Here is a 27,450-nt window from a genome sequence, read left to right as displayed (position 1 = left end):
ACGTGTGCATGCCGAGACATCAAAATTGAAAAAGACCATACTTTTTGGCCCACATTCCTTTTCATTCTGAACACATAAAATGCTAAAAATCACATAATTCTGATTATCTGTGATCAGAAATATTGAACAAGTTTAACATTCACGATTGTCAGCTCCAGTCATTTTCCAAGCAGAGACGGGGGGGGGGGGGGGGGGGGGGGGAATCACTCTTCAACATGTGATAATCAGGCTTTTTCTTTGACCAGAGGAAATTTTCTGAAATTCCTCCCGATTATTATTGTGCGTTGCGTGTACACTTCGCCTGGAAATGCAATGCAGCCTACTCCGTTGTCTTTCACTTTGCGTGTGATGAAGTAGGCGCTGACAGACTCGAGTGTCACGCCTCTCGCTGACTGTATGTGGCGAGCTGCAGTCATAACATGCATTTTTCATTAGTCGCTGCGGTCTCATGACAAGTGCTGACGACGTCTTGAATGCGCGTCTGTTCTCTGCGCGCACGCACACGCACACACACACACACGCAACTGGACAAGTCGCGGCTTCCTGGTGAGTTTCGCTGAACTGACCCGAGTCGTTATACTGTCACTTCGGCTTTAGTTTAACTTACTGAATGTTTCCAAGCAGGCGGTTATGGGCCACTTAGCGAGCCGCTAACACTTAACGTTCCAGTCAGAAAGAAGTACAGCGTTCCACTGGCCGCTGTATCGCATTTCAGGTGACTTGAGAGGAGTGAAAAAATCGTATTATTTAAAAAAAAAAATTATAATAATCGAGGTACTGTCATTGTAGTATAGTGTGGTGTAATCTATACATAGCTAGGGAACACTGTACTTTAAAAAGTTTGATTTGCTAAGTTTAAGCATCTTTTAATAAGTTTAAGGGTAGCTCTATAACCTGGATTTTTAGACGGGTGAGTCTTGAATACAAACCCCACGATAGAGTGTGTGTAGGGGGGGGGGGGGGGGGTAGGTAGCAGTCAACCCCTCCCTAATGGTAACCCCATGACTTGGTCTTGAGAGTGGCGCAAACATCCACTTTGGGCCTTTACTTCAGCCCAGTGGCTCTTTAAAGCATGTTAACAAATCCCACCCCCCACCCCCCAACCACCTCCCCCCTGCTTTTACCTTGTGTAGAATTCCCGTAGCAGCAATTTGAAAAACAGCCCCGATTTCAACACTAATCCTTCTTAAACACAGAGAAGATTATTGAATTGATCCATTATGCTTCTCGGAGCATGTCAGACGCATTAAGGCTTCTTTTTTTTTTTTTTTTTTTTTCCTGCTATTTGGTTTGATCGTTGAACCCCGCTCAGGAATTCTCAGGGAATTTGCTCTGCTTTTTTTTTTTTAAATCAAAAACAGAGATCCTGGTGAGACTCCAAATCTAGTTAAGCAGAAAAATAATTGGGAAGGACGTGAACCTGAAGATAACTGGGTTAGTGCACTTGAAATGGCACTCGGGGTTCAATATCGCCTGCTCGTCCTACACTCGCGGCTGTGCGGAATTTGCCGGAAAAGCGTGCGTTCGCCCCGAAGGGCGCATCGCGTCCATCAAATACGGAGCAGAAAATTCTAATTGACATACCGAGCCAGCAGCGGCGAAAGTACTTTGGGAGAAGTGCACATACTTTTGTTAAAAAAAAGTAGCACTACTCATTTGTCTCCTTTACTTAAAATTTAAAAAGTAGACTCTGAAACGTACTTAAGTGCAAAAGTACAAACTCATTTTTACCATCATTTATAATACCCATTTTAATAACTTGGCACCAACAACAACAAAACGTCAAACGAAAGTAAGCTAGTATAAAGAATTCAGCGAGGGCAGAGTGGATAACAGTCAGGCTCCTTATTAAACCGGTTCTCGCCTGCTCTCAATATGAATATTATCAGTATGTACATAACATAGTGGTCAGTTTTAAGAAACAAACGCTAGTGTGTGTCCTAGTGTCCTGCAAGTAGCAGCGTGGAAGTATAGCTAACACTAGCATGAGCTTAGGCTTTTACTTTAGCAAAACAACGTGTTGCAATAGCTTTGCTAACATTTGCCAAGAGCTAAATTAGCCAATGATACCAACTGGTAAAAAATAAACAAAATTGTACCGGGTGATTGAAAAGTAACTCCCTCTTTTTAAGTACTTGTAATTTATTTCTGAACAATCGTTCTTACAAGAAATGAACATGAGAAGAAAGTGTATTGCATGGAGTTGAATTTAAAATGAACATTTCGATATGAGCGCCAGCATTAGCATGAACTGATTTCAAGTTCTACCAGAGTTGTTGGTTTGGTAGAGTAGACTTGCTCCTCACATCATGGAACATACACCAAAAAATATTACAACATATGAATAAAAAAGTATTTTAAAATAGGGAGTTACTTTTCAATCACCCCGCATACAAACCGCAAGCGAGCCCTGTTGCAAATTGTGAAAATCCGCAAGTCACTGACACCCAACCGAAAATCTTTCGAATTGCCTATCACCGCAAGATGGCGGCAAAGCACTTTTTTTTCTATTAGACAAGGCTATGGCCTGACTAAATGAATTCCTACCCTAACTTCAACATAGTTCATTGGACCCAAGATTGCACCAAAGCAATATTTTTCATGTTAGTTTTGACAAGAGCCCCCCCCCCCCCCTCCCCCAAATCCACAAATAGGTGCATTTGTAAATGCCAAACTGAGAATATGCGGGCGTTCAACTTAGCTGTATGTAATTATTTTTTCAGATACGTCTTTTTTCACGTCGTGTCGTCATGCGCTCATACTGAAAAAAGTAACTAGCCTACTTGACTGTGTTTGCAGGTCATGTGGAGAGCAAATGTTATTACTCCATGTTTTTGTCCAGTGTATTACTGTTGAGTGCGAGTTTTTTTAAATGAAAATATGCATTTAAAAAACAAATGTTGGTGTTTTTTGGGGGGACTTGAACAGATGAATGGCATTTCCATTCATTTCAATGCGCAGAGATGATTTGAGATACAAACTTGGTCATGGACCGCTTTGAAAGTCTTTTTCAATAACAGTGTGATTGATTGAATGATTGATTTACAAATTATCTTTCATAAATAGCTTACTTATTTTAACTAATAGTACGCTGAATGACCATTATTAGTTTTGACTTTGAACCAGAAATAATAATAAAAAAAAAAAAAAACTCATTTTACTCAATGGACAAACAAGCGAAGATGTCTGTTCTTGCGTTTGAACCCTACAATGACGACTAGAAAACCCTAAATTAAAAAAAATTAGCTTCAACCTGGGACGAGAAATGTTCAAAACTAATTTTACACAATTCAGAAAAAAATGGTGATGTTTGCTTTTACATTTGAATTCTTCCATGACAACTCCTACTTGCAAACCTTCACTGTCGGTAAAAGAAGTTTTCTGACAGACCATCTGCCTTTACTCAAATGAAGTACACACAAAAAAAATCGACTTCCTTAATTACAGTTCGAAAGTATTTGTATTTGTTGACTTCCCCTTGTGCCACGGAAGGTTGCCCATTTATCACTGAAGCAGGCGAGGCTTTTGTGCGCATACCGTAGGAGCTCTCGGAGCTCGGTTTGAGTCCGTTTGACGCTCGGCCAGGGACAATATTGGAGCCGTGCCGAGAGTCCGAGCTGTGAACGCTTGTCCGAGAATTACCGTAAATCCTTCGGCGGAAAGCCGCAGCTTCGCTCGTAGCCACTCCTGTGGTCCGCGCAGGTAGCCGCTCAAGTTTTGGTGATCTCAACGCATGAGCTCAGTGGGAGAGGGAAGCTGCAGGCCTTCATTCTCCTCGGTGGACACTGTCACTTTCCCTCAGCCTTGATGAATCTGGAATTTTATTGGATGTGATCCTGATGATTAATGGTATATTATCCTAAAAAAAGGTTGGCTGGCTGATAAAACATCCAGCTTTCAGTTATTTCCTGGCCGAACTTGATATTTTTGGCCGTTTCTTCTTAGCGCCCGAATGTGATAAATGCATACTTTCTTGCGCCTGATGAATCATTTCCACAGGCCATAAAGCTCCCCTTTTAAGCGGCCAGGAATATTGCCGCGCAGTCACGCCTTGTCATTCAGTGTAAACTGCGGAGAGAAGTCGAGGCGAACACAACCGCCGTGGCCGAAGTCGCATGACTTCATCTGTTTAGGCAATCTCCAGTGTGCAAGCGGCAACAGAAGAAGCAGACCTGTCGACTTGTTGCCATGCCGTGCGTCCGTTCATCCGTTTTTCTACAATACCGCTTGTAGCTGGAGTCGACGCCAGCTCGCTTCGGGCGAAGCACGGTCACCGGTCATTCGCGGGGCATGTTGCAGAGGTCGTAAAAAGTACCCACACTGTACTTAAGTTCAAGTACACATACGACTTGTTAGTTTGGGGGGGGCCCCGGCTGTCATTTCGGAAGGAAAACCACGTCTGCTTTCCCATTGACAAAAAAATAGTTGGAGTGCACTGCCAACCCCGACCCTCATTGACAAATATTTTTAAAGGGGGCCCTCCATGCAGGTGCTGCATGGGGGGGGGTCACAATATTCACGATATTGCGGTTTTAGAAGTGCCTCAATATCATTGTGATCTTGTCTCGGTATAAAATAATGAGCCATAATAATGTGCTTAAAATGTAGTTTTCGGGGTCGGCTATACGGAGTTCAGCCAGGCTGCTACAGCGCTTCACTTCCTTATTTGAGTATATACGCACCCGATTGGACGCCATGCGCGTGTGACTATATGAGCGGGTCACGAGAAATACTCTAATTGGCTGACTGGCCCACATGACCGAAATGCTGACTTTGGATGCGGAAGCACAGTGGACCAGTGGAGGGTCTGGGTGTGAGTTGTGGCCTACAGCAGCTCCTCATAAGTGTTGTCAATTTTTATTTGTATGTTTAACTCTTTGTCCCATTCAATAAACGGCTGACAGTGGCTCTCCCTGCCCACAAGCTTAATTGCGTCGCCCAAAATTAGAGTGAACTCATTTTTTTTCTCGCAAGACAGAAAAAGCCACCAAATGATGGCTTGTAACTGGTAAGTTGGGGTCAAGGCACCGCAGTAAGTTTGAGAAAAATGTGCGGTCACTTGGGCACCAAGTCCAACATCGCCCCCAACAGGAGTTCCTAGCAGGGTTACGAGATCACACACCGAGGTCTGTCGCTGGCCCTACCCAGGCCGCAGCGGCGGGGGGATTCGGGGCTGGGGGGGGTTGGTGGACCAAGTAGTGCGTCGTAGGAGACAACACACCACGGCTGTGTGCGAGCGCACAGTGGCTCCTTTCGCTGGTTGCCACGCCGGAGCGGACCGCAGGATTGCAGTGTTTACACAAGAGCCGGTGCACAAGAGAAAGTCAGACCACCGGCGCACCGCCACCCGCTGGGCACCGGGCACCGGGCTCCGACCCGGGGGCTCATCTTTGTTGAAAATGGCTCTCGGAGCCGCCGCCTCCCAACGGGGCCGGCCTATATTTAGCAACAAGCCTCTTCATTCTTAAAACGTTGTTTGGATTTCCATTGAGAAGGTGGGGGGCGGGGGCTTCACAGGGGGACGGGTGGCGGTCGGGGGGGGGGGGGGGGGGGGCTCCGCTCTGCCACGGGCTCACCTGCGCTCTGTGTTTATGTTCGCAACTTTCCGCACGCTCCGGCTGTGAAGGACGGCCAAGAGATGTGGCGGGATAAGCCGTGGATTCCCGGTAAAGGGGAACGTCCGCGTGCATGTCGAGCTCGTTGCATTTGTATTTCTGCCGCATGCGCATCCTTTGCCGTATTTGCATCTTTGCAGACACCCGCATCAATAGATATGAATTTGATCTTTTTCATTATTTCATTTGATCTTATTTTCGTATTCTATTTATATTACACAAGTTTCAAGGTTTACTGGGTTAATCCGGGACCTCGGGTATCGTACTTCATGCCGGTACGTATAAAACTGACATTACATTGTCTTCTGTTGTTTTTTTGTTTTTTTTATACAATACAGTGCTATTTTTGTTTATTAAAAACATTCAAACAAAAAAAAATTGCAGTATTTTTTCGAGGAGCTAGGAACGGATTAAGAGCATTTTAGTTCATTTCAATTGGTATAATTGATTTGACATACTAAAATAGAGACTTAAATCAAGTCATCACTGGAAAATGCAGGAAAACAAAACAAAACAAATCAAATCTTGTCCCACAGCTCCGACTGAGCAATAAAGAAATCCCATAAAGAAGTGTTGGAACGTAGCACGTTCTGGTTTTCATCAGGGGATCTTTTCCGTGCCCACATCTGTTCCGAAAAGTCTTCTTCTCAGAAGCGCTCGGGGGGGGGGGGGGGGGGGGGGTCCTGCTATCACACGAAAAAAAAAAAATCACGAAAGCCAGCTCGCGTGTTTGCGTGCTAATGACGTTCTGCTGACCCCCCCAGCAGCCCTCCCACCACCACCACCACCACCTTTCACCCCCCGGACCGCTCCTCTTCCTGTTACTCAAAGTGCTATTGAACTGGAGAACGGGGCAAATGGGAGCCAGGACATGCGTGTTACATGTTTTCATTTGCAGTCATGTATGCCCCAATGCTGGAACAATCCCTCTTTTCATGCCCACGCTCTCATTCGGTGGGTGGCGGGCGAGAGCGCAGCGCCGTGATTGGGGATGATTTTTTTTTTTCTTCTTTCTTCTTTTTTTTTTTTTTCCAAGGTGAGCGCCTCATGGGAGATGACTGCTCGCTGCCATTAGTTTAAGTGCAGGAGTGTCAGTTAACCCGACACTGGCACCGGCGATACTTAATGCCAGATGGAGGGAGCTGTCCTTGAAGTCTGAAACAAGCGCGGCGTACAGAAACAAGCCTTTATTCACAGCACCGGGGGTGGGGGGGGTAACGGATAACTTAGCAAGGTTACCACAAAGTGTATGTTCAATCCCAGATAGGAGGCAGAGCGGAGATTGAACAGCTTGGGGAGGGGGCCAAAGTGGATGAAAACACCGCGTGCGATGTTGCTGACGGTCTTTTTTTTTTTTTTTTTTTTTATTGCGCACAGAACATCGAAAACAAAGTGGTGCTTGTCGCGCCAAAAGGGTCCAGCTGCTTAAGAGGTGTCAAATTATTGTAGCTCAGCTGGATACGCCAGGGGGCGAGCGGGCGGCCAAAACCAGCTGACTTTGGCGCATTTGTCCTCCACCGCTGCGCTGCGAGGCTTCAGACCGTCCGTAGGCCCCGGCTAGCCAAAACTAGGAGAACGCGGTACCGGCTCCTCCCAAAGAGTGTCAGCACCGCGACAAGTGCTTTTCCCACACGGCCTGTGAGAGCTTTGCCTATACTAACCAGCTCGAGCGTGCCAGGCGGAGAAAGTAATGAAGTGTCGGACGTACGATAACATCAGCTGAGCAAGGGTTTTTCTCTGGGAATGTGCGCTGACTGCAGGAGACGAGGAGCCGAGCGCTCCCAAATGCGTCGAATAACTTAACACCGCGCATGCAGACAGAACTGAACATTGGCTACACCTGCGTGGATGCAAATTATGCAGGGATGGACACATTTTTTCCACTGACAGAAACATGGAAGCAAGAGGGGGACTGCTTCAACTTGTGTTTCGGGGGGGAAAAAAATAAATTAATTTAAAAAAAAAAAAAAAAGGCATTTCGGCATATGCTGGACGTCTGTAAATTTCAGCTCGGTGTTATTGACGACAGAGCAAAACATTTCGGCCCTCTATGTCTGACATATGAGGACTGTGCTGGCGTACCATTCGTCGGTGACCACAATAATACCTAATCATGCCAATATTAAAGGTTACATAACTTTTAGTTGGCCTGGGCGGACTCTTCTTCCGCTGTACGCGGGGCTCGCTCATATGTATAAAGGCCGACTTTTTATCGAGCTCTGTAATTGGACGGATCTCCTGACATTTTGCAGGTGTGCCTAATGTTGTGGTTGCTTGTTTGAAAACGGAGCACTTAAAAGTGGAATGCGCCGAGCTGCGGGAAGGCCCGACGACGTGTTGCTGCTTAGTCTCGCTCGGCGTTGTCTCCTTCCCGCCAATCGCGTGGGGTCACGGCCCGAGCTCTCTGGCGCTCTCTCGACCGCGCGGACAGAAAAGCTAAGCAGAGGCAGGTCTGCTTGTCGCAAGCGGCGGCCGAGCCAAGCACGGAAATGTTTCTTTCCTGTGAACTCAAGACGCTGGCAGCGGCCTGCGTGTTGATCGCAAGTCGCCGGACTCTCGCTTCAGCTGAGGAAAAGTGGGAATCGATTTGCCTTGAAGTGTGTTTAGCTGAATGCTAACAAACAATGCAAACCTGCAAATATGGGCTAACTCATAGCATCTGTGTGGCGGTGTTGTAAAACTTTCGGTATTCCAACACAAACCGTGCACTAACACGTGCAGACAGATAATATAACAATACACGCAGGCATACAGTATATTCTTTATCCTCTGCAAAGAACAAGTAATATTACTGCAGCTGTCTGTATTATTGTTTCCCATTATTATTCGATAATTTATCCTTTTTTTTTTTGTTGTTGTTCGACATTTCTAAAGCAAAGTTATTGGACTTCCCTCTAGGTGGCCAAGGCGCGCACTTCAGAAGGAGCAGCACAATGTCCACTGAATTGAGGCAAAAAAACAAACAAACAAAAAGCATTACACGGAGCTGTTTTTTCTTATTTAAAAAAACAAATGACATTTTTTTTTTTGGAACGCATTAAATAAATTTAATTCTAATCAGAAACAATCACAGCAAAATCTTGCGATACAGCAAATCATCTGCGATACAGTGAGACGGCGAAACGTGCGCCGTGTTAAGGCGAGGGACGACTGCAGTTAATGTTTTCACGATGGCAACAAACGTTTTGGCTTTCCTCAGAGGTTCCACTCTGAAATTGAATTTTAAGCAACCCAATGCGCTGCTTTAAAACCAAGCTACACTTTCTTGCACTAATGTGTCACAATAACATTTAATCATTCTGCTACATTTAATTGCCAAACTAATTAGGACAAGTCCTGAGTCGTTTCCTGTGGAGAAAGTCGGTTCGCACCTGAGTTAGGCGGCGTGCGGATTTCACAGGATTGCAGACTTGCGTGCGTGTGTGTGTGTGTGCGCGCGTGGGTATGTCTGCGTGTGTGTGTCCTGGCCTCGAAACCGCCATTCCGCCCTCGTCGCACGTTGACAATCCAAATTCGAGTTGAAAGGACGCACGGCGAGTTGCAGACACGTCCGTCAGAAGAAAAATGAGACTCCCTCCCTGGCTCTCGCCGATGCCCATTTGGACGCCGGCCCGCTTGTATCGTAAGCGCTCCTCCGTGTGTTTGTGAAACCATTACAATTTGGACCGTTCCCGTTTTATTTGGCCTTTGAATACAGACGCACACTTTCTAATGTCCTCACTGAACTTGGGGCAAACAGTGCGGCGTGTCAGCTTTCATGTAGCCAGTGAAGAATTTCTATTAGGGCTGCACAAAAGGCGCTGACGGGATGCCGTGCTGGATCATCGCAGGGAAAAACTTAATGTTGGCCATCCATCTTGTCCAAATGTCATTTGGTGAGATGAAGGCAAGTTTGACCTTCGCAGAAAGTGAAAGAACCTCTTCTGAAGCCCACAAACTGTAGATGCATGCAGTTAACTTTGAGGCAGAGGTGGCAAGAAGTCACACACAGTACAAGCAAGAAAAAGGTTAAGAATCAATTTAATATTAAGTCCCAAGTTGCTGTGCGGGGGGAAAAAATAAAATAAAATCAAGCAAAGTCAAGTCCCCTTCAGTCAAGTTTATTCATATTGCCCTTAATCACAAAAGAGTCTCAAAAGGGCTTCACAAGCCCACCGTTCACAAAGCAGCAGAGAGCGGGGTGGGGAGGAGAAGCGGCAGTAGAACAGGCCAAAATCCAGACATCAGGGGCTGAGGCAAATTGCATACTAGGTGTGGTTGAACCAAACACGAGAGAGTAGAACTAGCTTCTAAGTCGAGATTTTTTTTTTCTAATTTGCGTGTCAGGCAGTCCGAAGTACCGCAGCCCGAATAGAGAATGCTGGCTACATTTCAAGCAGGTCATTCAATCTTGCTCACTCGTAACATAACACTACTTGGAAAACGTTCAGGGTATTGGGCTTTGAAACTTCAGGCTGAACCTCAAATGCACTTTAACCTTTACCTTTGCACATGTCCCACTGTTGAATGTTTCATACTTTTTGCACAACTTGCTGTTGTCTTAACAAGGAACTGAACGGAAAAATTGATTTGAGAACATTTTCAAGGACGTGCACTGGTACGCCAAGTTGGGTTTTGCACGTTTGCTTGTGCGGCTTTTCTCCGGATACTTCGGCTTCCTCCCGCATTCCAGAAACGAGTACGTCAGCCTCATTGAAGACTCTCAATTGTCCTGATGTTGTTTATCTAACGTGTGCCCTGCGACCGGCTGGCGTCGAGTCCAGAGAACGGACCCCGCCTCGCGCCCAAAGTCATCTGGCAGAGGCTCACTCAACCTTTGCATACATTTTGTAGTGAAATCACATCATCTCGTTACGTTGTGATTTCACTTACTCCCCAACGCTGCTGTTTGGAGCAAGGGTAAGAAAAAGAGCCCAGATCAACGGCTGCGTGCACGTGGGCTGACAAGGTCGCGATCGTTCGAGGAAAGGTTCTAAACCTGAGGTGGGAACGGGTGAGAAGTTCTAATGGCTGACTTGTGTGGTTTGTCCAAACGCTCCAAGATCAACTCAATTGAGGAGTCTGACTTCACGGCTTCATCGGGGCGTTGCTTTTCCACTTTTTTTAATGAACACCATCAATGTAACCTTCTCACTACTAACCGCGCGGCCGTGTTTGTCTGGTTCCTACCAGGCGTTTAATTTGTTCCCCTGGTTTATTTTGCAGTTATCTGTCACGAAACATCATATCAGACCCACCGCCGGGGCCCATTTCGTTTAATAAAGTGAACTCATTCTGAAAATGTGACTGTTGACTATTCTGGGGCCAACTTTGATCATTTTTTTCAGAGGCCACGACTGTTATGCTTAAAGAGGCGCTCGCTATGATTCTTGGCCCGCGCCTTATTTTCTGTATAAATTACACACAAAGAAAGCTTAAGAGGTGTTTCTCAAGGGCTCCACATTTGCAGCCTCTCGCTACACTGGCAGGCCCGCTGTGTGGAAAAGCTGAACTATGCTTCAAGTGCTGCGTTAAGTGTGGTTTTTAGCTCGGGGTTAGTGGGGGTGCGGTGCCGAAGCATCGCGGAGAGTCCCGACGGGCGGGGGCTGGGGCCGAGCGAAGGGCGGGCGGCGTGCCGCATTGCCGCCTGCGACCGCCGTCCCCGCGGCCGCGACCGCACCGCCCGGCGTACGTCCGTCGGAAGGGCCGTCGAGGCCTCGACGCGGTCACGAGCGCCGACTTACATTTACAACCGAGATTCCAAGATTCCGGGAAATTGTATTAACTTACCCCCAACAGTCTCTTGGCTGAATCGCTTCCAGCAACGTGGACGTTACAGTTAGATGTTAGGGACAGATATTTGAACACATGCCGTGGAGTAACATGTAGACCATAATGCAATGCTTACAGACATACAGTCTTTACCCTATGCAAAAAAAACAACAACAACTAATATTCCTGCAGCTCACCGAGTCACTTACAAGTAATCCTAAAAGTCTTCTTCATGTCTGCACAACTGTATTATACTGCCCCCAAGTGGACAAGTCACGCAGAAGCCGCAATGAATTAATCATGCCGCTCAAAACGGTTTCATTCTTTACTTTCTATTTAACACATCCCACAAACATGCGTGCTAGGTTGATTGAAGACTCAATTGCCTGTAGGTGTGAATGTGAGTGCGAACGGTTGTTGGTTTGTATGTGCCCTGCGATTGGCTGGCGACCAGTTGAGGGTGTGACCCGCCTCTCGCCCAAACTCAACTGGGATGGGCTCCAGCCTGCCCGCGACCCGCGTGAGGAAAAGCAATACAGAAAATGGATGAGTGCACTGGCGCTACAATAGTGTATATAGAAGCTGTCCCACTGCAAATGGGACTGATGCAAAGTGGAAAAGTGTTCTGTGGTCCGACGAGTCCGCATTTCAAATTGTTTTGGGAAATCGTGGACGTCGTGTCCTCCGGGCCAAAGAGGTAAAGAACCATCCGGACTGTTATGGACGCAAAGTTCAAAAGCCAGCATCTGTGATGGTATGGGGCTGTGTTAGTGCCAATGGCATGGATAACTTGCACATCTGTGAAGGCACCATTAATGCTGAAAGGTACATACAGGTTTTGGAGAAACATATGCTGCCATCCAAGCAAAATCTTTTTTGCTTATTTCAGCAAGACAATGCCAAACCACACTGATCATACATACTAAACATAAGTCATACAGTTGTCGTTTTTTAAATTCAATAACGAGTGGTTAAAAACAAAAATGTCACTTTCCCATTTCTCTGGAACATTGATTAAAGATTAATTGTCCATTTATTAGTGTCAGTCAGGCTGGTATTGCATATTAACAAGCTTCCTGTAGTTCATAATTAGATGCAGACAATGGTATATTCTGGAAAAGGTGTGCATGGAAAATGAGCAGTCCGGCAGCCATTTTGCTAACGTGACTCGCACTGCCCTCTTCTGGTGAGAGGACAAGACTACACCTCAAAATATTGCTTCCACATCGAAAGAAAACCAGTCGTGCTCGTTTAGTATTTATTAACGGTTTTATTGGGCTCTTTAACAGTTCACGTAGAGGAGCCTTAGGAAGAAATAATTGCCCTTAAAAAAAAAAGAGTGAAACTTGTTGGTGTGAACTTAAGGTCTGCGCGAGCAGCCAGCGGCGACAACCGCCATTGACGCTCTTTGTCCAAGTCACGAAAGGTTCTTTCGTGCTTATATTCGCAAACAACCACGCCGGTCAAATCGAATCCCCAAGCGTTGCCATTATGAGTTGCCCGCGTGCTTGGTCTGTCTCGGACTCCCGCAGTTTCCCTGCACTTTTTTTTAATTTTTGTCCCCTTTTCTCTCTTTGTGGCGGCTGAGACTCAAAGCGTTCCATTCATAGCGAGCCAATCGCAGTGCCGCTTACTGGCGCCGCTCGGCCAATGGGGAAGCGACATGCTTCCCGGTCGTGCGGCGGATAGACGAGAGGCGAGCGGGCCGGCTGCAAGCTAACTGCTAACATCCGTTCAGTTGCAACTTTAGTCTTTAGCGTCCTTTTTTCCACCGAAGCAAAGGAGCGGAATCGCCTCGGAAAAATCCAAACCACCCGGCAATATTGAGTCCGTCCGGCTAAAGGGCTGAATTATTCAACTATTTGGCCAAATAAACGCGTGTCCTGCTAGCACAGGCGGCTAGGCGCCAGTCAATCCCGTTGTGACAACAACGCGGTCGTTCGCTGCAGTTCCGTTATCCGCTAACGCATTCATAGCGCGCTTCAGACTCGACGGGGAAACCATGGCAGAATTTCTCGAAGACCCGTCGGTGCTCACGAAAGACAAGCTGAAGAACGAGCTGGCGGCCAACAACGTGGCGCTGCCGAGCGGCGAGCACAAGAAAGAAGTGTACGTGCAGCTCTATCTGAAGAACTTGACGGCGCGGAACAACAAGAGGAGCCCGCCTGCCGACACCTTCTCCAGCGACGAGGAGCTGCCCGCCCCCGTGGTGCTCGCCAACAAAAGCCGATCGGGGAGAGTGAGTCTGCCTTCCCGCAAATCTCGATTCTGTGCACCGGGCGTCGTTCTGCGCTGATTTAACCGCTCGCAACGTTTTGAATGTGTCGTGCAGAAAGCTACCAAAAAGACAGACAAGCCTCGCATAGAGGTGGAGGTGACGGAGCTCACCGATGACGACCTCCAACTGCAACTCGCCAAGTATGGCGTGGACGCAGGACCCATCGTGGGTAGGTTGGAGCCGCCCGGACAACACCACTTTCACAACCGTAGACGCCTCTTTGGTTTTCGTGTTGGTTACGCGTCTCACGAAGATTCATCTTCACGAGACAAAACGCGAATTGGAAACTGAATGTTTGACACTTTACCATCATCCAAGTGCGCGTCTCGATTGGTCCATATGTCCGTCGTTAAAGAGTTGGCGCACCTCATCTGCGGCCAATTTGACTCGACACGTCACTAATCAGGTGAAGCAATACAATTTAAAAAAGAACCCGTTATCTGAAGTAGAAGTCAAAAATGTGTACATATCTCAAGTACAAACATGAATCATTTAAAATATGAATCCTCGTATACAAATGTTTGAAATCAAGCTGCAAAATGGCCTCCTCGATTTGTGAAAATGTACAAAAACCGAGTCTGACTTGGCAAGAACTACCACAGATCCCTTTTTTATTTTTAATAACGAGCGCCGTTTTGTGTTGTGTTGTGTTGTGTGCGTGCACAGCCTCCTCCCGCAAGTTGTACGAGAAGAAGCTGCAGAAGCTTCTGGAAGAGCCGGCGGCCGAGGCCCCCGCCGACGTCACCGTCCTCCCCAAGGCCGACGCCGACCAGAATGGCAACACCAACTCCGACCAGTACAGCGACAAGGAAGCTGGTGACTATCGATCTTTGATGGCTAATTGATAGCTAGATTGATCAAAAAAGACCCCGTGCTATGATTCTACTGCGACTGGACAAAATAAACAATGCAACACAGCACAATGTTGAATTTCACATTTGATGGGGGGGGGGGGGGGCCAGGCACTCCAGAGACCCGCTTGAAAAGTACATTTTCTTTTTTAAAATGATTTCCCCTTTACGATGGCTTTTCAGAGGAAATTAGCAGCACTGAGCCAGAGCCAGTCCCCGTCGTGGAGAAGCCCGTGCGCAGCAGAGGGAAAACGCCGGTCACCGTGCGAACCGGCAGCAGACGCCAAACCAAGGTGACCGACTGCGGCGCGAATCCAACTTGTCGGCGTCTCGTCGATATTGGCATCAAACGCTTCCTTCCGATCTGCACCGACAGGTGGCGGCGGCGGAGGAGGCGGCGGTGACGGAGGGCACCCCCGTCAAGAGCGGCGAGAGTGTGGTGGAAGATATTCTGGCCAATGAAATCAGCACACCAACGGGCATAAGGTAGCTTGCGAGGAAGTGAACGTTTGAATTTAATTGGTCCTCGGGTGCTGCAGTCATCTCAACAGGGCGCTTTGTGTGTGTGTGTGTGTGTGCGTGTGCCAAATTTGGGGGCCATTTTTGAAGGGTGGGGTGCATTTTTTTTTTTTTTTACTTTTTAAATTTTTATTTTAAATGTAAAAAAAAAATAAAATAAAAAAATGTACGTGTAAAGCAAAAAAAGAAGACAAAACGTGTTTAAAAAAACAAAACTGGTAAAATATAAAAATGTGAGGGCAAATATTAAAAAGTAAAGCATAAAAATAGCACCAAAAAAAAAGGTTGAATGTTTTTTTTTGCTTTTACTTGCATACTTTACTGATTTTTAAAAATATATATTTTAATGAAATTTCTGCTTTCAGGTCACTTGTAAGTTGTTGGCTATTTTTAAATGCAAAAGAGCAAAAAATGATGGAATACACGCAAAGAAATAAAAGGCCGTTTATTTTTGTTGTGCATGTTTTATATTTATCTGTCTTGGTTTAACTTTTTTTGCTCTTATTACATGTATTATTTTTACTGCTTTAGCTTGTTTTAACGGGGTTTTTTACATTTCAAAATGTGTTGGAATGTCGGAAAAAAATAATAACATAAACAGAAGTAATTTTATTGTCATTGTATATTTTCTTTTACCTGTATTTTTATGTGCTGCTTTTTTACAATTTTAAAATGAGTTGCAAAATAAAAATATAAAACAGACATAAATGCTAAATATACACTTTTTACCTTTTTATATTTGTTTTTTTGCGTTTTCTTTTTGACACTGGTCAGCACACCAATGGGTAAGTTGAGCGGAAGTGACTACAGTTGATACTTAGATGTTGATTTGTTGCCATTGTGTGGCCCACAGCGCCACCTGCAGGCGTCCCATCAGAGGAGCGGCGGGGCGACCGCTCAAGCCCAGCGACTACTGGCTGGACGAATCCCGCGTGCGCCACAGCGTCCACACCGAGAACCGCTCCTACTCGGAGTCCTTCTCCCGGGGGGTCGGCGTCGCCCCTTCCCCCTCCGTCGGCAAAGCCCCAGCGCGGCGTGGCGCCCTCTCCCTCCTGCTCAAGCTCGTCCTCCTCCTGGCGGTGGTCTGCGGCTCGCTCTACTTGACCTACCGGCACCTGGATACGGCTCACCAAAACAACCTGCGGGTCCTCCTGGACGCCGTGGTGGCCCCTCTACAGGGCGCCGCAGAGAGCGCCGCCGCCTACCTGGGTCTCGGCGACAAGTGAAAGGCGTAAGGTCCCTCTGTCGCCTTGGCCGCGCCCACCTCTCCTGCCACACTCTACAGAACTGGGATCAAACCACACTGGAAAAAAAAAAAAAAACTGGCTTCAAACCGCTTTCAACAAAAGCGGCTTCAAACCACATTCAACAAAAGTGGCTTCAGACCGCTTTTGACAAAATGTGGTTTCAAACCACATTCCACAAAGGTTACTTCAAACCATATTTAACAAAACTTGCTTACAACCACTGTGTTATAAGTGTATGTGTAACCACTTTTAACAGAAGTGGCTTCAAACCACTTTTGGCAAAACTGGCTTCAAACCACATTCGACATAAGCGGCTTCAACCCACTTTCAATGAAAGTTGATTCCAAACCGCATTCGACAAAACTGCCTTCAAACCTCTTTCAACAAAAGCGGCTTCAACCCGCTTTCAACGAAAGTTGATTCCAAACCACATTCGACAAAACTGCCTTCAAGCCTCTTTCAACAAAAGCAGCTTCAAACAACTTTTTGACAAAACTGTCTTGAAACCACATTCACCAAAATTGGCTTCAAGTTCAAACCACTTTTAACAACTGAATTCAAACCACCCTGAACAAACACTGGCTTCAAACCACTTTCAACCAAACTGGTTTAGCCTCCTGGTCGGACACACGGTCACATGGGATGACCGATTCCAGCTTTTCAGCTGTCACGTGCAGCGCAGCAGGCAGGTGCCGCCGCCAGACACTGATTTTAATGTCTTTTTATTTTTGAAACCTGTGAATCGTCGTCTTTATGTGTAAGTAGAATCGATTGGAGACGGCCAGTTTGTCCCCCTGCACGGATGTAGTTTTTTTCTTTTGACGGCCATCTTTGTAGTTTTGTGACTTGCGCATGAGCGACACGCCGCGGGCGTTCCCGACAGCGAGGTGCCCCGCATAAAATGTCCGCCCTGGGCGTAGAGTCGGCTAGCCCGGTTTTTCCTGGGGTCGCACGTTTCCGAGGGATGTTAAGCGACGGGGTTCTGGAAAGATTCCAAATTAGAAACTTCCATGGGAATTGAGGGTAATTTACTGGGAAGGTGTCACGTTCAAGCATGACTACGCATTGTTTTGTTAGCAGACATCCATGCAAAATAGATAGCTCTCCTTGCCCACGTGTGAGGGCATTACAGTACAAATTCCGGTACTGTAATAAAATCAGGAAAAATCTCAATATTCATTAAATATGACCATTTTAAAATGTTGGTACAGATTTGAGCAAGAATCGTGGATGTGCATGATTTGCTTTCACGGGCCACATAAAAGGATGTGGCAGGCCAGATCCGACCCACGGGCCTTGAGTTCGACACCTGTGGTCTAGATGGCTTATAAAGGGGAGCGAAAGGAGCCATTTTCGTACTTTGCTACGACTTCTGGTTTTGAATTCCTTCTCAAACTTTCTGGCGTATTGTGTAAAACGGGTTTTGTTTGTTCCAAAACCAAGCAGATATGCAAAAAACTGGGACAACATTCTTACGGGAAACCCAATTGTATAGAAACTAGGACGTATGACGATAGGTTCCAGTGTATGGAAGAGCATTTAATATGTCGGATAGATACATTATTTGTAGCAAGTAAATAATTTGCGGCCCGATGAATGAAGGGAAAGGGGAATATTTCCGGCGGCACATCTGATGATCTTCCGATCACGAATCACTGGGCTGGCGTGACCCGTCGTCTCCACGGTGCTGGCGGAAATTGGGCTCCAACTCTGCCATCTGTCGGACTGGCGCTTTTGTGGCCATTCTTATCCATTTGCGCCTGATGGTGTGTCCTTTTGTTTTGGTTCCCCCCCCCCCCTGAGTTTACATTATTTGGGTTTTAGTGCTGTTTTGTGCTTTTTGTTCGTTTTGAATTAGATTTCCGACCCTTCATTTTCCTCCCGCATAGCTCGTCACCTCACCGCCGGCATGTGCCACCAGGACGTCACAAAATCCCTCTCGGAGACTTTAATCCATCATCACGACCCGACGACGACGTCAGGCTGAGCAAATTGACCCGTTTCAAAACTGCAGCCAGGATGAAGGAATATTGACTCATAACCCATTTTGATATTTTTCTAAAAGTGGTGCGTTCAAAACTTTTTTTCTAGCACCCTTGAAGGTAACGCCGAAAAAGCAACATGGAAGACTCGCACGAGTGACTCCGTATTTATCTTATTAATTTGACTTTTGACGGTCTTAGAAAGCAATTTCATCTCCAGGCAGCTTCCCCACAATGGACACAAATGTTAGTTATGTGGGTATGGATTTTTAATCGTATTTATGATCAAGTAGGCAATGTATCATAAAATAAATGTCATCCTTAGAACACATTCTCTTCTGTTGTCGTTTTTATTTACAAAGCGCAATTCCAATGACGTTAAGACGTTATGTAAAAAATAATATTTCTACGATTTGCACAGACATTTTTGCTTCAATGAACATTGTGCTGCTCCATATGGTGTGCCCGCCTTGGCCACCTGGGGGCAGTGTTAACGACGTGGCCCGGGTTAACGACGTCCGCCGCCTGCGCCATCAACTTGCAGGGCGCCGGTGGAAATTCAGCTACTGTGGGTCGAAGAGGCTATGCCCCACAGGTAGGATGTGACCTAGAGGTGAAAGAGAAATTTCTGGAAGGAGCTAGACGAAGTAGTTCTGAGCATCCCAGACAGAGAGAGAGTCGTGATTGGTGCAGATTGTAATGGACATGTTGGTGAAAGAAATAGGGGTGATGAAGAAGAAGAAGTTTTGGGTTTTTTAGTTATTAATGTGTGACATCATAAATGTGCATCTGTAGATAAAGTGTTTAGCAATCATAATCAGGGTGTTATATATACACTATCATTATCTGTTTTTGATTTTGTGTTGTTATTCCATATTTAATGTCTATGTGGTTGATTTGTTGCCGTTTTCAGTTATTCAGTTATTGAAAATCTTTGGCTTAGAACACCACGACAAGGATAAGGTATCGTTTAAGGGTTTTCAAACTTGTTTCTTTAGCTTTTCGGTGATCTGAGTTGAGTGAGATATTGCTGAACAAATTCAATTCCAGGGACCAAACAAGTTGTGTAGAAGCCTTTCAAAAGAACATATTTGCCTGCTGTCGGCGCCTACGAGGTGATCAAACTGAAGGCTGAGCGTTGCCGACCTGGCGGAGAGCATTGTCAGGAACAGGAACAGGATGTATCCTGTCTCCACCGTGGTGCAGGTCACCAGAATTCAAATGAAAATTCTCAAGTCAAACGCAGGGCATGTGCGGCATCACGGAGGAGGTGCATCTCAGTCTGCCGCGCGTGTTGAGCGTGGTCCACGTGACCCTGTCCGACGACGAGGTGACCCGGCTGTGCGCTGTGGGACGTCCACGAGGAGCTGCCAGCTCGTTGGCAACGTATTAAGACCGCAAGCCACCCAAACTGCAAGCATTCAACTTCAAGAAAATGCTTTCTTGGATATGTGCCTTTAAGAGGTGGGGCCTAGAGTGTGTTTGGGTGTGAGCTGTGGTCAACAGCAGCTGCTGCATGATTGCGCTTGTTTTGCTGTTAAATAAATGGCTGAAAAGTGCATCAGCCGCTGTGGCTCTCCTCTCCCATGTGCGAGGGCATTACGGGAAGTATATATTAAATTGCTTAAAATCGTAGTTTTCGCCGATAAAATGTTCCGTTAATTAATTATATATATATTCCTTGATTTAAAAAAAAAAGTTTCTAAACTTTTTTTTTTCTAAATCAAGGGAAACAAATTTAAATTCTAATTTGTATATATGTAGTAAAATAAGTTCAATTTGCAACTCAGCTGATTAAATATGCTGTTTTTTTTAATAAAGTATATTACTACAATAATTTGTATATATTTAGCCAGTTGATAAAATAAAAACAAAATGTTGCATATTTTAGCCAGATAAAAATAAAATACATTTGCAGGTAATATAATTTAGTTTTAAAAACACTGAAAACAGTTTTCTGGATGATAAAATTATACTAAAAGTTTTATTTAATTCGATTCATGCATATTTAATTTTGTTCCGACAATTGTGAAAACATAAAACTGCCCAAACTATCTTCAAATTATGCAGTCAAATTAAAGATTTTTTTTATCAATGTTCAAATATGGAAGGTTCCCATCTAATGTACTGTTAAGGAACATACAAATACAAGTTGTTTCAACATCATTGAAAGGAGAATGAAGATAAATGTACAACATTTATTTCGATATGAATTCTTAAGAGCAGCAACACGAATAAAATCACAAACAGGAAGCATTCATTGTTTTCAATTGGGTGGATTTCAGAATGATAGGTTGATGAGGGGGGCGCTGTTCTCCTTCTTGTCTTCTGGACTCCACTTGATGAGCGGCGAACTTAAGTCAATCAAATGCTGAAAGACAGCAAATAATGCTTTTACTTTTTTTTTTTTTTTTAGTTAATCACCTGTCACCGTCTGGCGGCACAGCTACGAACGGGAAGTAAACAGTTGTTGGGTGTCTCCATGAGTTCAAATGTTAGGATTGTTTATTTTGTGTGGTTTGTAACAGACGAAGAATAATTAGCAAAGCATCAACACCATGCAACTAGCATGTACGCAATCGTGAACCAATGTTCCATAGATGACTGTATTCAGTAGTTCACCGATTCAAAACAAAGCAGCTGCACATGAGGCTCGTCACTAGTATTAGCTTGTTTTGTGGCGTTAACAACACGCTCACATGAACAGAGAAAATCAAAAATCAAAAATAAAAATCAGCAAATTCCTGAACGCTGAACTGCGAATATGCAGAGGTTCACTCTGCCACAATACAAACAAGAAGTAGTTAGTACCTGCATGGTGGCGCAGTTCTTGGTGCTGTTGCGGATCAAGTCTGGAGTATTGCTCAGGTCTATGAGTAGCTTCTCGTGAGTCGGGGGCGTCGGAGCAGGAAGGTCCAGCAGGAGAACCTGAAGGAAGTCAAATAGTCATAAAGCAGGTCAGGTGGCCTGAGGTAGCGTGAGGTGGTCTGAGGCTGACATCTTGTCTGGCGCTCTCGGGCTGGAAGGGAACTTTGCTGGGCTCTGATCGGCCGTGACTGGACAGCTCCTCGCTCTCCGGGATCTCCGATTGGCTGGGCTCGACAGGATGCTCCTCGTCCTCCAGACAAAAAGGCTGAATGTCAACTGGCTCCACTCTGCTAGAATCGGTGGGGGTGGGACTACACACATGGAAAAACTGTTAGCAGACCTATTTGCTACTAGTTAGCCAGTACGACCTTCCTATTGGCTGTCGGACCTCAGGCAGGTCCTGGTGGGGAAGTCTGAGTCCGAGGCGGCCTGCGTTCTGGAGGGTCCGGAGATCCTGGCGAGGCTGCCTGACGTCGGCGTGGGGATGGCCGACGCCCGGCGTTTGAGCGGTGTGGGGAGACCGGAAGGACGCTGGGAACATAAATGCAGAGGCCTGCTTACCCCTGCAGAGGGCGTCAATGGGCCACATGGTTTTTGAGGAAGGCTAACAGAGGGAGGGAGCAGATGTGTGATGATGTCATAAGCAAGGGACCACAGGAGACAAAAACTGTGTCACAATAGAGGGGGGCTAACATGGAGCCAATATTAACTTTGCAATAATAGCCATCACGGCATCGATGTGCAAACAGACATTAGGTCCTATACGCTAATAGTTAGCCATTATCAACTGCAACAATAGTCATTAGTAACTTTATGGTAATCGTTATTGCCAACTAATCACTGTTAATTAGCATGAGCAACTGTGCTAAAAGTTATCATTAGCATCACTATGCTAATAGTTATCAATTCGCATTAATATTTTAATAGTTAGCCATAAACACCTACTTGCTAACAGTTAACATGAGCATCCCTCTGCTAACACTTATCAATTAGCACTTATATGCTAATGATTAGCCATAAACACCTATCTGCTAACATTTAGCTTTAGCAACTATATGCTAACAGTTATCATTAGCATCAATCTGCTAACAGTTAATCATTAGCAGCTATCTGCTAACACTTGGTCAGTAGTATCTATGTGCTAACATTTAGCCTTAAACTAACCTGTCCATACTAGCCACTGACAGGAGTCTCTTTGGTTTGAGCACCATGGAAACATCCGGAGAACAAAACCCTTCAAAAACAAAAACAAAAAAGATTCCAAGTTTTAGCAATTCTTTGAAAATGTATCAATGTTGACTGATGCATTTCCTGACCTTGTCCTGCTGCTCCTTCGCTGGGTATGGGTGTCTGGCCTACCGCTGCAAATTTGCTTTTTGTCTTCAGTCCGCTTTGAATCCAAGCAGACGCAGTGGTCAATGAGGTCTTGTCCAAGGTTCTTTTTGCGGGCGTAGTCTGGTGTTGCGGCGTGGTCCTGGCTGCTTTGGCAGGCTCTGACAACTTCCTGGCTTGGCCGGTTAGCGTGCCGCTGCGGCGGCGGCTGGCGGCGACGGAGGAAGACGACGGCGACGGCGATGACGCCACAGTCCTTGTGACACCGCCAACTCCGGAGCGACGTTTGTTTGGATTCACAGGTCGGCTGCCGTTGCCGGAAACGACGGGGCCGTTGGAGGGGCTCACGCCGCGGTTCACCGAGTTCAGCTTGCCTGAGAGGAGGACAAAGTTACCAAGACCCCTGTTAGCGGTTCCCCTCATGCAGGTCATTTTGGTTGGTTAGCTGTTAGTGGAGCAAGTGTAGTTTCCCAGAACATCAGTTTTAGCACCTATGTGCTTACAGTTAGCCCTCAGCTATCACCTGTACTGTATGCTAAAAGCTAACCTTCATGTGTTATTTATTTTTAAGCTAACCTTCAGGTACACCAATGATAGTTGCTAAGTCCTATCAGTTAACCATCAGCACACCGACTGTATGCACTAACAGTAAGCAATTAGCACCAATGTGCCAGCAGTTTCTAATTAGTCAACTTACAGTATCTGTCAACAGTTAGCCATTGGTATACATGTGCATGCAAAGTTAACCATTAGCTCAGCTACGTTCTAACAAACTAGTTCATGGTTCTTTTTTTGTTCAATAGGTTGCTGACGGGCTATTACCCTCAAAATACTGACAATTAACTTCCACATTGTTGCCACCCATTCAGTCCACACTTGTAGCCAGCTGCAGCTTTCACCCTACAATATCAAAAACATGAGGAAAAACAAACAAACAAACAAAAAAAACAGGACTTTGGTCCTTAATGTGCAAACAAAAGCATGGAACACAGTATGACAGGAATGATGGTGAAAAGACTGATAACTATGCATTCCTCGCAGCTCTGGCTGACTATATTAACAAAATAATTACTCTCTTATTATACTCTTATATTACATAACAAATTCCAAATTAGCACAGTGTGCTCGTACAGAATTTTAAGTAACGCATTCTCATCCAAATAATTGTCCTAGTAATCCATTTTGGCAATTATGTAGTGCATTACAAAAGAACACATTCACTAACATTTACACAGTGTCCCTGAACGCACCTTTCGCACTCACGCAGCTGCCGGGCCTGCCTGGTTACATTCTAAAGCGCTAATTAGGAAATGCTGCAGGCGTACATCCTATTACGATGTCTAACACAGGTCCCTCTGCTGGTCACCTTTAATATTACAGTTGATTCACTGTATATTCAAGAACACAAACATCGCAGCAGACCCAGCGATGTGACTGTTGCGCACACGTACATTGCGATGACCACGCGCAAACAAAATATCATGCAGCCCTACTGAGTGCTTAGACAATTCTGCGTGTTATTAAAGGAACAGATTGTCACCTCCAATCACCTGTGTCATATTTCAGCCATCTATTGATCCATGACATGATTAGCTCAGCTACATGCTAACAGTGAGCCATTAGCGCACCCAAATGCTAAGTGTTAGCAACTAGCGCACCTGTGGCCGGAGACAGGGACAGGCTGGAGTTGAAGCTGGACACAGAGGATGAGGACGAGGACGTGTTGCGTCTTTCTGTAGTCTTCCCGCTCTGAAGCGGCGTCGCCTTCACACCGGACTGCCTCACCACCACCTCCACACGGGACCCCCAAAAAAAATAAAAAAATCTATATATATCATGATGTTAGGGAGCTGGGACAACACTCCAAGCTAACAGAACGGTGCAGTACCTTGGTGGGCGGAGCCAGCGTGCGCTTCTTCCCCGCAATGCTGGAGTTGAGGGATGAGTCGCTGACATCGGACACCACACTGGCAGAATCCGACAGAATATCCTCACAGGACTTGGTCCGACTGGCGAGATCTGAACTCTGATTCGGTTTACAACCTGACGCCACCTGGACGGGAGGAAAAAGATGCCGGTGACATCACTTCTTGAGCGGTGAGATGAAAAAAGCCAAAGAACCAACTTTGCCATGCTTGGGCACTTGGACTTTCTGGGCGGCAATGCCCTTGCTGGCTGAAGAGGAAGTCCTGGGAGCGGCTGGCTTGCTGGGCAGGATGGCCCCCAGCCCCGTTTTCCCCCGGAGCGCTGCCCTGGTCTTGCCGCCGGCGGCCGGGCTGGAGGTGGCGAGTCGAGTGGAGAGACGAGTGGCCGGGGCGGCGGAGGCGCCCAGATGGGCGGCGGCACTTCCTCTCTGCATATGGTTCCGGATAGCTGGCGGCAGATCCTTCATGGGGCTGTCCTGCACCAGGAAGGTCTGACGTTTGACGGGGCTGCTCAGGCTAGGGGGGGACGCCAGCACACCCAGTTTGGCGGCACCGTCCTGGATGAAGTGCTCCACGTCCTGCTGGGCCAGGGAGGCAGACGCTGGGGCGGCGGTCGCTGGGGCGGCGCCCTCATCCTTGCCATGGGGCCACTTGCCACACTGCAGCTGATCGGCTAATCGCTTGGCTTCCTGACACATGGCATCCAGCTGGTCCCCTAGAAGCGGACTCCAGCTGGTCCGCACGCCACCCACCCCTTCCTCCGGGTGGGATGCCAAGTTGGCGGGTGGGCGTTTGACACGATGGTGGGACGGGTCCAAAAAGACGTCATCCTGTTCTTCATCACACGTAGAGCTGCGGATTGAAAACAAAGATTTGCATTAGCATCCATTAGCTAAGGGCTAACACTTTGTCTTTAGTCCACCAATCTGTAAACATTTAACCATTAGCATGCCTATCTAGTAACAGTTAGCCAGTAGTGCACCAATTAGTTATTAGTGCACATATCTGCTAACATTTAGCCATTAGCGCACCAATTAGACTTTAGCTCTCATATCTGATCAGTTCACTTGGCTATTAATGAATGCACTTACCAGCTAACACTTGTAGGACACCACCGTTGTAAGGGTTTACTCTTGATTTGAAGTAGAGGTGTCCAATTCCTTCTTTTTAACTTTTGTTGCTTACCAGAACTAACTAATCCGGACAAAAAAAAAAAACTACAGTACAGTCTACTTTTGCTACTTTTGTGTTTCCACCCCGTGACGTTGGTGAGCATGACGGTGCGCGCGAGCAAAATAACTGTCAAGATTTGTTCGGTCACGCCTCCTGGCACTGATTGGCTATTCTTGTCCTGATGTGCAGAGTTGTAAAATAACACTTCAAGTTAGAGGCATTAGATGGGGCCAGAGAGGGATGATGATTTTTAAGACTATTCTGCTGTCATGTCATGAAAAGTGGACTGAATTTGCCTTCAATTATGTTCAGTTACAAAGATTCCATTGATGATTGCTTCCGTGATTTTGTTTGGCAATATCTGAATTTGCACGCTCCTATTTTTTTAGTTTGATATTCATGCGCTGACTGAAAAAAATAATGACTCAGAAGTTACTAAGTAGTTGAGTAGGGTTTTTTTTCTTCTTTTTTTTAACTGAATACACTTAAGTGATTATTTGGAAGTCCACTTTTGACTTTTACGGGAGTCATAATGTGGTAAAGTACGAGTTTCTCTTACTTGAGAATCATTTCTGTCCGCTCACCATTCGTGATCAATCCATGTGTTAGGAACGACGTTTTAATTTGTCATCAAGCTTAGAAATTGTCTATCCTACCAGTCAGGTGACATAGGAACATCGAAGTCGAACTTCTCGTCCAGCAGCAAAATCACATCTGTAATGACACACAAATATAAGTAACTCAAAGAGTCATAATAATATTTTGGGGTTGTTCCGAGACTGACTGCTGTTAGCTCGACGCTCCATCTCGCTGCCGCTTCTCCTTTCAACCTGTAAGTGGACAAGAACCATCGGAATATCAGTCATGTCCGACATCGTCAACCGGCTAGCTTATAGCAACCTAACGGGAAATACGAATTGTTAACCCCCGAAAGCTAAAAGCTAAGCTGAACAAAGCTCTACTAGCCTGTGAGTTGTATCCTTCCGCAAACGGCAAAGGGAGGAATTCGACACGGAACTCGAGTTTAGTTGTTTCAGTGAAGTAAAGAAACACAAACCTTGTGTCGTTTCGACGACCGCTCACAAAAATATGTTCTCTTTTTTTTTTTTGCTCGCTACACAACAATTCAAATCCGCTGCGCCGATGTCACGTTACCCTCATTGGTCGGAAATGCGTGACGCCAGCGCGTTTGGAATTGTGGGGAATGTAGTCGATCATTCTTTTTGACGCGTCCAGGTCAACCATAGAGAATTATTGGTCAACTACAACCGACTGGGAATGATTGAAATTGTTGACGATATTCATTACATCTGTTTTGTGAATGAATGAATTAATGCATTTGAATTAAGTGAACGTTAACTCATCTATTTATTATAATTTGATTAAGGACTACAAACAACATCACCACTGGGGATGCGCATGAATGTGTGCGTGCGTGTGTGTGTGTGTGCGCGTGTGCGTGCGTGCGTATGAAAAACTATGGAGCCTTAATACAGGTAGCCCTTAAACCTTGCAGATGGGATTTCTTGAGCCCCAATATCTGTTGACCTTTGCCCAATACCTGTAGTCTAGGACTCTGTAGTTCTGTTCTGTTCAGTTTGACCTATAACCTGAAGTCCAGGACTCTGCAGGATCCATGTAGCTGTTTTTCTTGTCGACAAACTCCATAAAACCTTGCTACATTTAGATCTGATTCCAGTACCTGTAGTCCAGGACCATGAAGTTCTGATCCCTTTGGCCCAATACCTGTAGTCCAGGTCGCTGTAGACCTGATCCACGTAACCCTTGTTCCTGTCAACATGTCGCCCGGGTACATTGAACCCTGAACCTTGTTGATGTGATTTATTTTTTATTTTTATCCCCATTCGCTGTAGACCAGCACGTGTTTATCCGTGGTCCCGTTAGACCT

At 45.9% G+C, this 27,450-nt stretch overlaps 2 protein-coding genes across 6 annotated transcripts; one reads left to right on the top strand and one right to left on the bottom strand.

Annotated features, from left to right (window-relative positions):
- Positions 1–12,794: 12,794 nt before the first annotated feature.
- LOC133478050 (lamina-associated polypeptide 2, isoforms beta/gamma-like) lies at positions 12,795–18,574 on the top strand. 2 transcript variants are annotated; one of them, XM_061773577.1, is made up of 7 exons: positions 12,795–13,605; positions 13,699–13,813; positions 14,311–14,460; positions 14,679–14,788; positions 14,872–14,981; positions 15,868–16,245; positions 18,151–18,574. In XM_061773577.1, exons 1-6 carry the CDS (start codon positions 13,369–13,371, stop codon positions 16,238–16,240), a joined length of 1,095 nt encoding a protein of 364 aa, XP_061629561.1. In that variant the 5' UTR covers positions 12,795–13,368; the 3' UTR covers positions 16,241–16,245; positions 18,151–18,574. The 2 variants fall into 2 exon arrangements, with proteins under 2 accessions (XP_061629561.1, XP_061629560.1); XM_061773576.1 differs by having other exon boundaries at positions 12,796–13,605; positions 15,868–18,574.
- Positions 18,575–20,427: 1,853 nt separating this feature from the next.
- On the bottom strand, positions 20,428–26,733 carry gtse1 (G-2 and S-phase expressed 1). 4 transcript variants are annotated; one of them, XM_061773100.1, is made up of 12 exons: positions 26,599–26,733; positions 26,326–26,371; positions 26,198–26,255; positions 24,569–25,220; positions 24,332–24,496; positions 24,102–24,234; positions 22,428–22,817; positions 22,276–22,345; positions 21,500–21,715; positions 21,242–21,422; positions 21,055–21,171; positions 20,428–20,614 (listed from the first exon to the last, which is right to left on the bottom strand). In XM_061773100.1, the coding sequence occupies exons 2-12, from the start codon at positions 26,345–26,347 to the stop codon at positions 20,525–20,527; spliced, it is 2,094 nt and encodes a 697-aa protein (XP_061629084.1). In that variant the 5' UTR covers positions 26,348–26,371; positions 26,599–26,733; the 3' UTR covers positions 20,428–20,524. The 4 variants fall into 4 exon arrangements, with proteins under 4 accessions (XP_061629084.1, XP_061629085.1, XP_061629083.1 ...); XM_061773101.1 differs by having other exon boundaries at positions 26,508–26,721; XM_061773099.1 differs by lacking the exons at positions 26,198–26,255; positions 26,326–26,371; positions 26,599–26,733 and adding an exon at positions 25,460–25,659.
- Positions 26,734–27,450: the final 717 nt, after the last annotated feature.

This window comes from Phyllopteryx taeniolatus, chromosome 5 (assembly GCF_024500385.1).
Source record: "Phyllopteryx taeniolatus isolate TA_2022b chromosome 5, UOR_Ptae_1.2, whole genome shotgun sequence".
NCBI lineage: Eukaryota > Metazoa > Chordata > Actinopteri > Syngnathiformes > Syngnathidae > Phyllopteryx > Phyllopteryx taeniolatus.
Note: the sequence above shows the minus strand (reverse complement) of the source record. Positions and strands in the feature narration are given on the sequence as shown.

Bases quoted from the DNA above. Each gene is read 5' to 3' on its own strand.
- LOC133478050 (XM_061773577.1), top strand. From the start codon at position 13,369: ATGGCAGAATTTCTCGAAGACCCGTCGGTGCTCACGAAAGACAAGCTG. The intron at 13,606-13,698 runs GTGAGTCTGCCT...TGTGTCGTGCAG, and splicing joins ACAAAAGCCGATCGGGGAGA to AAAGCTACCAAAAAGACAGA. The intron at 14,982-15,867 runs GTAGCTTGCGAG...TGTGGCCCACAG, and splicing joins AGCACACCAACGGGCATAAG to CGCCACCTGCAGGCGTCCCA.
- gtse1 (XM_061773099.1), bottom strand. From the start codon at position 25,644: ATGCTCACCAACGTCACGGGGTGGAAACACAAAAGTAGCAAAAGTAGA. The intron at 25,221-25,459 runs GTAAGTGCATTC...TTCAATCCGCAG, and splicing joins TGTCCTACAAGTGTTAGCTG to CTCTACGTGTGATGAAGAAC. The intron at 22,818-24,101 runs GTGCGCTAGTTG...TCCTCCTCTCAG, and splicing joins GTCCCTGTCTCCGGCCACAG to GCAAGCTGAACTCGGTGAAC.